Below are 14,001 nucleotides of genomic sequence, written 5' to 3'. Positions count from 1 at the left end.
AATTAATACATGAATAAATAAATAAATAAATAAATGAATACATAAATAAATAAATTAATACATGAATAAATAAATAAATAAATAAACATGAATAAATGAATAAATGAATAAATTAATACATGAATACATGAATAAGTGAATAAATAAATGAATAAATAAATAAAAATAAATAAATGAGTAAATAAATAAATAAATACATGAAGAAATGAATAAGTAAAGAAATAAATAAATAAAAAATGAATAAATGAATAAATAAATAAATGAATACTTGAATAAATAAATAAATAATGAATAAATGAATACATGAATAAGTGAATAAATAAATGAATAAATAAATAAATAAAAAATGAATAAATGAATAAATAAATAAATAAATACATGAAGAAATGAATAAGTAAAGAAATAAATAAATAAAAAATGAATAAATAAATGAATACATGAATAAGTGAATAAATAAATCAATAAATAAAAAATGAATAAATGAATAAATAAATACATGAAGAAATGAATAAGTAAAGAAATAAATAACAAATGAATAAATAAATAAATAAAAAATGAATAAATGAATAAAGAAATAAATGAATACATGAATAAATGAATAAATGAATAAATAAATAAATAAATAAAATATATTACGCACTCTTCCTGACACAAGAGCGTGTTTTTTACGTCGAACTTTGAACACAGTTCCGTTTCATGCGCGAACTCAACACTCCCGAGGTGCAAAAGGGAATGACAGCTGACGGCAGTTATTTCCGCCTTGGTTTCCCATAGTTACGGAGATGGCGAGTCATGGGGTCATCTGAGGAAGTGTCACTGCCTTCGTCTGCTGACGTCATGACTCATCCCGGCTCTTTCCGGCCTCACGATTGTTTCCGCATCCTTTTTCTTTTTTTGAAGACCAATTTTTACGTCTTCAGCTACTTTTAACCGTAATGACGCCACAATTTGTCTGTGTCGCTGCAGTCATTTGTTTCATTTCCGCGTTCTTGTAACCGATGAAGTTATAACCACGCACCTTCGGAGTTAACAACGATAAAAATGTCATTTGTTTTACCAAAAGCAATCCATACAAATGACGGTCAAGTTTGAAGATTCTTTTGTTTATGTGAACAATTTTAAAGGGGCCTAATTTCCCATAGAAACGAAGACTGTGATGATACTGGTAGTGTTCTAACTGATCAGCCAAGCTTAGACTAAAACAGTTCTTACAAATAAGTGCTTTAATTTGATAGAAGTAAGAAATGAGAGAGAGAGAGAGAGAGAGAGAGAGAGAGAGAGAGACTGGTCGATAGAAAAGAAGGGAAGGAGCACTTTGACCCAATTACAAGACTTAATGATAAATTTAACTGGAGGATATTTAATGTAATCTGACATAAAAAATAAAAACTGATGGAAATTGTATCAGATGAAACTAAAGTTTGTAAATCAGAAAGTAGTGTTGCGTAAAACCTTGAAAATGAGGAACATAAAAGCGAGAAAATAAGAAAAAGAAAACTAAGAATGATAGGGAAATAAGAGGATGAAAATAACGAGTAGGGAAAGATGCGAATAATGATTAAAATAAAATAGATGAGAAGCAACATGAAAGAAAATTGAGAAAAACGGGATAGAAAAGACTAAAAAAATTAAACAAGAAGAAAACACACGAGGGTAAGAAAAATGCAAGAGAAAAGGACAAAAGAAGAAGTGCAATAAAAGACGAAAAACAAGAGGGTGAGAAAAAGTAGGGGGAAAAAACTAAAGAAAAATAACATGAGACGAGAACTCAGAGGGTGAGAAAAACAAGGAAAAAGACAACAGAAAAAACTAACAAGAGACGAAAAACCAGTAAGTGAGGAAAAAAAAAAGAGCTTTCTCTTAGTCTTCACAATAGAAGAAAACTAACAACAGAAACCAGAGGGCGAGAAAAAAATAAGAAAAAAAGACAATGGAAGAAAACTAACACGAGACGAAAAACCAGAGGGTAAGAAAAAATATAAGACAATCAACACAGACGAAAAACCAGACTGAGAAAAACACAAGAGAAGAAATAAAGAAGAAAAGCTACACGAGATGAAAAACCAGACGGTAAGAAAAAATAGTAGACAACCAACAGACGAAAAACCATTTTGAGAAAAACGCAAAAGAAAAAAAAGAAGAAAAGCTACACGAGACGAAAAACCAGAGCGTAAGAAAAAGTAGAAGACAACCAACAGAGACGAAAATGCAGACTGCGAAAAAGACAAGAGAAGAAAAAAAGAAGAAAAGCTACACGAGATTAAAAACCAGAGGGTGAGAAAAAATATAAGACAACCAACAGACCAAAAACAAGACTGAGAAAAACACAAGAGAAGAAAAAAAAAACGAAAAACCAGAGTGAGGAAAAACAAGGGAAAAGAAGAAAACCAACACGCCAACTAAAAGGTGAGAAAAATAAGAGAAAAACAAGGGGAAGAAAAACGACAGAAAAAAACAAGATGAAGAAAAACAAGAATTAAGGAAAGAATACGTAAATGAAAACAAGAGGGACAGGAAAACATGAGGGGTAGATAAATTTCGGAAGAAGAAAACAATAGAGGAACGAAAACAATACCAGAAGAAAAACAAGAGAGGAAAAAAACCAAGCGAGAAAAAGGGTGAAAGGAAAATAAGACAGATAAAAGATAAAACAAAAAATGCAAAATAAAAAATGCGGCTACGGGAAGAGAAAACGAGAGAAGAGAAGAACATGGGAAAGGCGAAAGAAAAAGGGGAATCTTAAAGGACGAAAATGAAAAACAGCATACCATGTAAATGTATAAATAGAGGGAGTAAACGAGGAAAAAAAGAAGACAAAGAAAACTGTGCTTCCTAAATATACCTGGAACAACTTCCAATAACATTTTCTGCCTCTCTACCTCTGTCTTGGTTTCCATTTGCTAGTATTTAGCTCTGACAATAATCTCAAGTGATTCGACTCTGAAATTGACCGGCAAGGATCCTAATACAGGTTTGATATCGCGTCAACCAGGACTGGTCTTACAGCACCTTCTACGGAAAGCCAAGCACTGCTTACCAGAGTCTGAAGGCTTGGAGGTCGTGGAGGATGTGGAGTTCGACTCCTCGTCGTCGTCCAGCACCACGTACACCCTCGGGTCGCGGCTCACTGGGTCCACCATGTCTTGGGAAACTTCATTCTCCAGGATGTGAGGGTTCCAAGACTTGTGGGTGAAGGCGTATATGCTCTCCAGGTCTGCTCGCAGGAGGCCTTCCTCGTTGTTAACTGCAATAGAGAGGAAAATAATTATTGATAAGTTGTAGTTTTAAAATGTGCAATAATAATAATAATAATAATAATAATAATAATAATAATAATAATAATAATAATAATAATAATAATAAAGATAATAATACAGGGTGGTTCAAAAGTCCGGCGACATAGACAAACTCCGTTATATAGGAGAAAAAATACAGTAATTATTGATAAGTTGTAGTTTTAAAATGTGCAATAATAATAATAATAATAAAGATAATAATACAGGGTGGTTCAAAAAGTCCGGCGACATAGACAAACTCCGTTATATAGGAAAAAATACAGTAATTATTGATAAGTTGTAGTTTTAAAATGTACAATAATAATAATAATACTAATAAAATAATACAGGGTGGTTCAAAAGTCCGGCGACATAGACAAACTCCGTTATATAGGAGAAAAATACAGTAATTATTGATAAGTTGTAGTTTTAAAATGTGCAATAATAATAATAATAATAATAATAATAATAATAATAATAAAGATAATAATACAGGGTGGTTCAAAAGTCCGGCGACATAGACAAACTCCGTTATATAGGAAAAAATACAGTAATTATTGATAAGTTGTAGTTTTAAAATGTACAATAATAATAATAATAATAATAATAATAATAATAATAAAATAATACAGGGTGATTCAAAAGTCCGGCGCCATAGACAAACTCCGTTATATAGGATAAGTTGTAGTTTTAAAATGTGCAATAATAATAAAGATAATAATACAGGGTGATACCCTGGCGACATAGAGAAACTCCGTTATATAGGAGAAAAATACAGTAATTATTGATAAGGTGTAGTTTTAAAATGTACAATAATAATAATAATAATAATAATAATATAGGGTGGTTCAAAAGTCCCGCGACACAGACAAACTCCGTTATATAGGAGAAAAATACAGTAATTATTGATAAGTTGTGGTTTTAAAATGTGCAATGATAATGATAACAATAATAATAATAATAATAATAATAATAATAATAATAATAATAATAATAAAATAATACAGGGTGGTTCAAAAGTCCGGCGCCATAGACAAACTCCGTTATATAGGATAAGTTGTAGTTTTAAAATGTGCAATAATAATAAAGATAATAATACAGGGTGATACCCTGGCGACATAGAGAAACTCCGTTATATAGGAGAAAAATACAGTAATTATTGATAAGCTGTAGTTTTAAAATGTACAATAATAATAATAATAATAATAATAATAATAATAATAATAATAATAATAATAATAATAATAAAAATAATAATATAGGGTGGTTCAAAAGTCCGGCGACACAGACAAACTCCGTTATATAGGAGAAAAATACAGTAATTATTGATAAGTTGTGGTTTTAAAATGTGCAATGATAATGATAACAACAATAATAATAATAATAATAATAATAATAATAATAATAATAATAATAATAATATCGGGCGATTCAAAAGTTCGGCGACATAAACAAACTCCGTTATACAGGGTGTTAAAAATAACGTTTACAACGTTTCAGGGATGATAGAGGAGGAAAAAACAAACACCAATTGTCGTTTTAGAGGTGGTGTTCAAACTGCCGTCCATTGAAGGCATTGCACAACTGGTACCTTCGTACTATGGAGTGTCTGCAACGCTCAAAAAGGCCAACATTTTCTCTAATAACATGTGCAGCTTCAACAACGCGAGAAACTAAGTCTTCTGCCGTATCGATCGGTGTCTCATATACAAGACATTTCATGTCTCCCCACAAAAGAAATCTAGTGGGGTTAAGTCCGGTGATCGAGGTGGCCACGGTACCGGCCTACCCCTGCCAATCCAACGATCGGGGAATGTAGCATTTAGGTGGTTCCTGACACGACGATCGATGTGTGGAAGGGCACCGTCATGCTGAAACCATATTCGTTCTCTGATGTTCAATGGAATATTTTCTAAAATTTCTGGTACGACGTCGCGTAGAAAAACATAGGCCCTAGTAGAACGCAAACGTGTCGTAGCAAGTCTTCGTTGACACCGTGATGACCCTTTTAACTTGTTGCAGACACAGCAGCACAAATAGAACTAACCAGTGTGTGTTGTGACGGAAGTCAAGCCATCTACTCTTCAGGCCATCTAGTGGCAAAACGGTGCATCTGCTAAAGTTATGTCACTTAAAAAAGATGTTTGTTTTTACCTTCTTTATCATCCCTGAAACGTAAACGTTATTTTTTAACACCTGTATAAGTGCAGATAGTGAAAAATGTAAAAAGGAGGAAGTTATCGAAAATATACAGTTTTGAATCTAACTTACTTGAATTTTCAACGTAGAATGCTCAGTTGAGATTGTATAGCCACTGATACGAGCCTGAATAAAAGCGACAAATTCCCTGTTGCCACATGCTTCGTTCTTAAAGGAGGCATTTACGTATCGCAATCACCACAGTGAACTGTGATAAATTACCATGTGATTACGATAATTAGCAGTATTGCCAATACAAGTTCAGGAAAAACCGCCAGGTAAGAATGAAATTTCCCTGAATTCTTATGCTATCAATGTATTTTTTTTTATTTTAGTAGGTTATTTTACGGCGCTTTATCAACATCTTAGGTTATTTGGCGTCTGAATGAGATGAAGGTGATAATGCCGGTGAAATGAGTCCGGGGTCCAGCACTGAAAGTTACCCAGCATTTGCTCGTATTGGGTTGAGGGAAAACTCCGGAAAAAAACTGAACCAGGTAACTTGCCCCGACCGGGAATCGAACCCGGGCCACGTGGTTTCGCGGCCAGACGCGCTAACCGTTACTCCACAGGTGTGGACGCTGTAAATGTAAAGAAATGTTTCTTTGCACTGTAAGAAGTTAAATAACCGCTAAACTTTGCATATCAACTTTTTTTTCTCCAATAAATAATATGTATCTAAAATCCGCTAGAACTAGCTGAAAAGGCACTAATTTGGCAACATTGGGATTGGCAGGTATGACGTAATAGTGCACAGCCTCAACTGCGTATTCAACGATGAAAATTCAAGCATCGAAAGCTACATATTTCCATCAACTTTCGCCTCTTTCTATTTGCACTGATAACGGAATTTATCTATGTCGCCGGACTTTTGAATCACCCTGTATATTCATTTGTCTTTGATGTTCACTTTAACACTTGACAAACTATACACCTTTCCTAAAAACTTAATAAAAACTTTTTAATGTTTAAGACAGTTTTATATTTAATAATAATAATAATAATAATAATAATAATAATAATAATAATAATAATAATAATGGCGATGATATTTGCAGAAGGAAATGAAGTAAAATTACTAATCATTTTTAAGATGTCACATGCTTACATCCAGTGACATTTTATCAGTAATGACGTCACACGCTTCCAGTTTTTAAGTTTATTATTGCTTCATGCTCTCGGCATAGCAGTTGTGTAAGGAAAACAAAAATGGTTTTATCTCCTAAACCGTAAGACATGGATCGAAATGGATTGTATTTTTGAAAAGATCGCATTTATTAACATATTTCACTCGTAATATGTACCGATCAATCTTTTACCGTTTAGCCGTAGCAAACGGTTCAAAGTCTGTTACTTTAAGAAAAAGTATTACATGTTTTTGGATTACTGTTTGAACAGTGTACAATTTTATTTTGTAAATAAAATAAACACATACTTTTAGTCTTTATTCTTCCATTTTCATATAATCTGTTCCTATAAATATGCCATAGGTATTCAATTTATTACCGTCCAAAGACGGAGTTGCGACATGGTTAGGCTACGTGAAAATCTGCCCGGTTCACACTAGTAGCCCTAGAATACTAATACATTAATATATTATAACTGTTGTCCACTTGAAATCATTTTTCACTCTCTGCTGTCTACATTGCCATGACAACTTGATTGTTAAACAAGTGACTGCAATAAAAATATGACAGCTAGGTTGCTAGCATATTTTTAGAAACAGGACAATAATTTAAGTAATATTTCCCCATACTTCATTCAGAAATGAAACAAAATACTGTCGCCTCTACATAAATGACATCCTTCCTGTCTTATCACATGCGTCATAAACGGAAGCAACTTGCGCACGTAACAGCAGCCCCCACTGGTCTAGATAATGTCAACTCGTACAGAGATAACACTAAATCCTAAGTTATTAATTCTCTTTGTTTACGAAGTTTTCGTACCCATGTATGTCAAATTTCTTGAATCCCTTCAGCGAAGGTCCAGTTCTACGTGTAAAGCTAAACGAACCTTGCCTTTTTTCTGCGTTTAGAAATTTACAACAATTCTGGATTATTTTAATAAGTTATTTTATGACGCTTTATCAACATCTCAGATTATTTAGCGTCTGAATGAGATGAAGGTGATAATGCCGGTGAAATGAGTCCGGGGTCCAGCACCGAAAGTTACCCAGCATTTGCTCATATTGGGTTGAGGGAAAACCCCGAAAAAAAAAAAAAACCTCAACCAGGTAACTTTGCCCCGACCTGGATTCGAACCCGGGCCACCTGGTTTCGAGTCCGGTAGAATTGTGTACATTTATCTACCTCCCATTATCAGTTTGATGTTTCTTTACTGTTTTGTTTCGTCTTCAGAATTTGTCTTGCAATCTTTATTATTTTTTAATTCCCCTATATCGAACAGGACAAGCAACGCGTTAGTCCTTGAAGGTAAATGTAGACACGAATTACCGTTGTGCGGAATGAAACGCATGCGTAGAAGCTTTTTACTGCAAGTAACGCAACATGCATTGTTACGTAACAGAATTTGTTTTGAAGCTGTCTCGGCCTTGACTAGTTTACAAACGGATGTGGCCGTGTATTTCCTAGGTGTCCAAGTGCTGAACTTCACGTTGCCAGGCAACGGGGTTAAAAGACAGAAGACTACCACTGGGCCTCAAATATCAATTGTGGAGAATATTTCTTCTTCTGATTCTTGCCCTCGTATGTAAGAAATTTTCTGATATACATCGTTCTGGTATTTCACTAAATTCTTTTTGCTACAAAGCCTAGAAAGTCGAAGAACGAGGGTTCGATTCCCGACAAGGTAATGGATTTTTCCAATTGGAGCGAATCCTATGAACCTGGGGTTTATTCAACTTCTAACAAATGGTACGATACCAGGGAACTTTCCTTAGGGGTAAAGGCGGCAATCACGTAAAACTGACATCCCTACTGCTACTAATGTCATAGTCTGTAAAGATAGGAGCCTTAATGCTCAACAATCCTGGTGCCGTCATGGGGTATAGTGTACATAACTTTTATATTTTAATTAATCATAAATCTATTGCTTGTTTCATTTAATAGTCCGTCTGTCTTCTACAATACTGTCCAATTTTTCGTACTTTTCTGCAAGGTTTTTGTCAGTCATTCTCTGTCACTATTCCCATTGAACCATACAAATGATTTTACGTCGTTATCCTAAATGATATATTACGTTTCATAAAGCTGTACTTTATTTGTGCCCATATTAGTTCTATTGCATTTAAGTTATTCGTGCCCATATTAGTTCTACTGCATTTAAGTTGTAATGAAACGACAATCGTATTACACTATGACCACTATATTTCTGCGATGTACTTCATAAGATTGCGTTTTTAAAACTCGCCACTAACACCTCCACAGGTCACATGCCATATCGGCAAGAATAAGGGATTTTAAAAGGGATGGCACTCTAATACTTTTGACAAAGATGAATTATATTACGTTTCACAAAACAGCTTTTTTTTCATTTGTGCCCAAATCAGTTCTATTGCATTTAAGTTGCAGTGATATGAAGCAGGCGCATTACTGAATGACCATGAATTTCTGCGACGTGATATATTTAATAAAACTTGAGTGTTTTCCCGAAATTTTTTAAGTTCGTACAATACACTTCAGGGTTGGTTTCCCAAAATTCACCACTGACACCTCAATAGATCACATATTTAATAATACCGATAATAATAGGGGATTGTAAAGGGATATAGCACTTATAAGAAGTTTGAAAAAAAAATGATGTTACGTTTCGAAAAGTCGTTTTTGTTTGTGCCCATATCAATTCTATTGCATTCGCCCACATTAATTCTATTGCATTTAAGTTTTACTAATATGATGGCAGTTGCATTACACCAAACATTTCCGCGATTTGATGTGTTTTCATAACTCTTCGAGGTAATTTTCTTTAACTTTACTGTACGAGTTCGTACAACACACATCCAAAACTACAAATTTCACCACTGACATCTCTGCAAGCCACATGTTCGGCATAAACAGCGGGCAGTACAGAGACTGGCATTTCCAAAAACGTTTACGAAGAGAGATAGTCCACGTGTTTTTCCTGCCCTCTATTAGCCAAGGAAAACTACCCGGACAGAAGAAAAACCCCGATGACTCACAGCTAGTGCATACACTTCTAATACACGCCGGCCAGGTAATACATTAGTTTTATCTAAGATAAAACAATAATATGTAACGCCTTTATGTAACGTAACATTACGTCATATGGGGAAAATTTTGTTGCAGCTCGTTTTCGATGAAAAGCCTGTTTCAGATAAGACCTATTGTTATTATCATTGTGAGTTTTTAAAAACACTTAAAGCTTTCCCTCTTTGTATAATCCTGAATATTATCTTGGCCCTTATGAGGGCCGACATTCTGCTATCGAAGCTCAAATGAAACCCTTTGCTGCATTAGTAATTGTTAGTAAATATATATTTTTTTTTTTTTTGTCAATTGGAAACTAAAATTTTTTATCAATAAAAATGTCACGTTTTCACTTGTTCGCAATTACATACTTAATAACAGCAAGTACATGTAAATTACATATCGTGCAAGATAATAAATTAAAACGAAACTTATGTAAGGAACTTGGAACAGTATATTACGGTACAAGGTTGGGAAGTATTTTTTACAAAATCGAGGACAATTTTGAAAACGGGCAGAGCGAGTTTTTCAATTTCCGGGATTTTGTAATGCACTTCAGAAACGTGTATTGCACAAACATTTTTACACGATAATATTTTTAAATTTGCAAATGCAATATATTTTGCACTGAAAATTTAGACCAATAATATTCCAAAGCCTCCGCAAAACTGCACTGTAACGGTAACTAAGTAACAATAAGTGCGCTGTAATGGGTCTATTTCAGTATAGTTTTATGTTATGAAGAATGGTTTCTATAGCAACAAGTTTGTGTGTAGGAATTCTAACTTTCAAGGCCTAACAACAATAGTTTCAAATACAGCAAAAAAAAAAGACAATCGTGCAAAAAAAATTTGTAAACTGCAGTAAACTTGACCATTAAAATTCGGTCGTATTTGTGACTTAAAATAAAATTAAAAAATATAGAAAACGAAATTGGACTTTAATTAGTGCACATAACATTGGTTAAAATTGTTATGATTTACGGTATAATAGTTCATTTCAGAAAAATAGGGAGAAAGTACGCAATAGATTATATCATATAAACAGGGCCAGGTGCCTTTTTGTGATTTTTTATTTTTCGTGAAAAACATGTAAGCAATTTTAATCCACTTTATTTATTACAGAAGAAAATAATTAAAATATGTCTTCATAAACCTATTAATTTTCCATCTCAAAAATTGTTTTGAGACTTTAATGTTCTTAAAATAAGACAGTTTTATTATATTGTATTAATAAAATTCATACATAAAAATCGAAATAATTTTGAATTATATTCTCATAGTTATGAAACAAAAGGCATGAATTCTTTAAGGTTGTTTGAACCAAAATACAACAATTTAATCATAGTAGTAATTTAGACCCAAGAATATATAACAAATTTATACTAATTAAATTTCGTAATCTTGTCAATTCTAATAGTTGTAGTATTAAATTTAAAAAGTAACGTATGGATTTTATAAATAATGAAAAATTGTAAATTTACATTTATATATTCTTATTGTGTAGTATACATAGGACAAATTGTATCATATATTTCTTAATTTAAATTCAGGAATCCGCCCCTGAGCACGAGTTCTACTCTTTCAGGGGCGAGCTAAAGTTTTATCTGTTAATATTATATTTTATGTTTTAGAAAAATAAATACAAATAGAACACAGTTAAAAAAACAGTCGTCATTGGTCCTATAGGACATTGAGGAGAATAAAATAATTCCCATATAATTTTTATCCCTATTCTTTCGCAGCTAATATCTTCAAACCTAATATAATATAGATCTTTAAAAGTTTTTAAAATGTCCTTTTTCGTTTTGTTATAGAAATAAAGATTTTTCGCAGAAACAGCGAATTTACGCAAAAAACATGGCGACAAATTTACTGTAATAAACCAGTCAGATTTATAATAAAACCTGCATATATACTTCTCCGGACATATGTCACATTAAGCGTTTATCGCTTAAAAACCTGGACCCTGCCTATAAGGTCTCCCTAAAAAAAAAATCTTCCCACACAATCAAAAGTGAATTGACACCCCTGAATTGAACCCACGGAAATTATATGCCAATGGCTGCAGTCAAACCGTGTACTAAATGCGTATTTCCACGTAATTATAGGCAGAACCCCATTCAACTAGCTTATCAGGCAGTCTGCAAGTCGTAACTACTTCCGGCTCCATCTTGGCTATCTGCAGGTAACGAACTGGGTTCCTATACGAGCGGAAACCGTTACAGCGGTCAGCTGCAGTTCTTCCAGCAAACAACAATACAGCACGAAGCGTCCAAGTTCTCAGTAATTCATGATTGTAACTGTGCAGTGAACTGATTTTCTCATTTACCTCGCATCGACATCAGTACCATGTACGGACGCAGCTGCCAATGGTTTCCTTGGTTACTAACTGGACTTCTCCTCGACACTATGAAGTAGGCCTAATGATTAATAAATGAATAACGTGTTTTGGAGCTCTTTTATTTCATTGATTTATATCTTTATACAAGGGGGCCGTGTTAAAAACAATTGCTAGATACAGTATGTGATCAAATGGACTTGGAAAAGAATCACATGAAACGTTTTTTTTAACGTGTAAATCTTAACGAAATACAACAAAAACCGAAAATATGATAAATCCTGTTGCAACGGTAAATTTGATTGGTCCCGTCGTAACTCCTACGTTTTCAATATGTTTCGTGCATAAAATTATAACGATGGTTAAATTTGTTAGAAACCCCAATTGGAAAAATAAAAACATAAAACATATTTCTACCTCTTATTGAGGTTCTGGCTGATATCCTAGATCATATATGATCTAGGCTGATATGTACATTATTATCAAGCAGTACATCTCACTTGATATGTGTCATAGGGAGAAAGAGTTCTTTATGATTTTATGCTCGACCATGCCGAAATTTAGTAATTATACACCTGGTAGTAGCCCTTTAATGCACCTCATTAAAGTACACCTACTCATTATAATTCAGCTGTTCAGCCAATGACAAATCACCATTGTAGCATTATAAAAGCGCAAGTATCGATTATTCTCGGATATGCAATCGAAAGACAACTAGCGAAACGTCACGGAGGCTGGAAATCCAATACTGTCGCAGAAGGTCATGTTCTGTTACTACATTAATTAGCGTTAATTGTAAATAATATTCAAATAAATTCAATTTGTCATCTCGTTTTTCAATTCTAAATCAATTTCCAGGTTATATCAAGATTAATGTTCATGTTATTCTCTAGATTATATCAAGGTCAATGACATTCGTGCCTCGGAAAAAATCAATACTTTCGCGTCTGCGCACATCTCACAATTTAGGTCAGTTCCGCTCTTCACTTAGATAACCACAACATGAATATTTATGAATAATTTCATGTTAGAAATATGGTCGAGCATAAAAAATCGTATGAAACTTGCCTATAATGGTAATTTTCAAACGAGAGTCTTAATTACTACCATTACAGGCTCGTTGCATAATGTACTATTATGATACAAGTTCGAAAAGCTTTTTTTTTTTGGCACAACTGTAAAGTTTGCCATAACTCCTCAATATAATAGTAACAATGATATGAAAAATACAATTTTCTTAGTCTCCAGAGAATTGTTGTATCGAGGTTCGACTATATTAAACTTAATTTTAATTTAATCAAAAGTTATTATTCGTATACAAATGGGGTGATTAATAAATGCGTGGAGAATAAAGACAGAAATAACCAATTTAACACATTCTAACTCTAAAGTACTGAACTGTGGTATTAATTTCCAATTGAATCCAATTCATTACAATTTCAAACAACTCACTGGCGTCATATTGATGTGTGAATCGTTTCGACTATCAACTGCATTGTTGTCTGCAGAGTAGTAGTAGTAGTAGTAGTAGTAGTAGTAGTAGTAGTAGTGACAGTAGTAGTAGTAGTAGTAGTAGTAGTAGTGGTAGTTGTAGTAGTAGTAGTGGTAGTAGTAGTGGTAGTAGTAGTGGTAGTAGTAGTAGTAGTAGTAGTAGTAGTGGTAGTAGTAGTAGTAGTAGTAGTGGTAGTTGTAGTAGTAGTAGTGGTAGTAGTAGTAGTAGTAGTAGTAGTAGTAGTAGTAGTAGTAGTGGTAGTTGTAGTAGTAGTAGTGGTAGTAGTAGTAGTAGTAGTGGTGGTAGTTGTAGTAGTAGTAGTAGTAGTAGTAGTAGTGGTAGTAGTAGTAGTAGTAGTAGTAGTAGTAGTAGTAGTAGTAGTAGTAGTGGTAGTTGTAGTAGTAGTAGTGGTAGTAGTAGTAGTAGTAGTGGTGGTAGTGGTGGTAGTAGTAGTGGTAGTAGTAGTAGTAGTAGTAGTAGTAGTAGTAGTAGTAGTAGTAGTGGTGGTAGTAGTAGTGGTAGTAGT

At 33.5% G+C, this 14,001-nt stretch overlaps 1 protein-coding gene across 1 annotated transcript in view; it reads right to left on the bottom strand.

The window, feature by feature from the left end:
* LOC138702820 (uncharacterized) overlaps positions 1–14,001 on the bottom strand; it is a 92,023-nt gene that overhangs the window by 33,289 nt on the left and 44,733 nt on the right. The window contains exon 2 of the mRNA XM_069830171.1: positions 3,038–3,244. Within this exon, the coding sequence (XP_069686272.1) occupies positions 3,038–3,244 (207 nt within the window). The remainder of the gene's footprint in view (positions 1–3,037; positions 3,245–14,001) is intronic.

The sequence above is a fragment of the Periplaneta americana genome, chromosome 1 (assembly GCF_040183065.1).
Source record: "Periplaneta americana isolate PAMFEO1 chromosome 1, P.americana_PAMFEO1_priV1, whole genome shotgun sequence".
NCBI lineage: Eukaryota > Metazoa > Arthropoda > Insecta > Blattodea > Blattidae > Periplaneta > Periplaneta americana.
The sequence above is the reverse complement of the archived record's forward strand: the minus strand, read 5'-3'. Positions and strand labels throughout refer to the sequence as shown.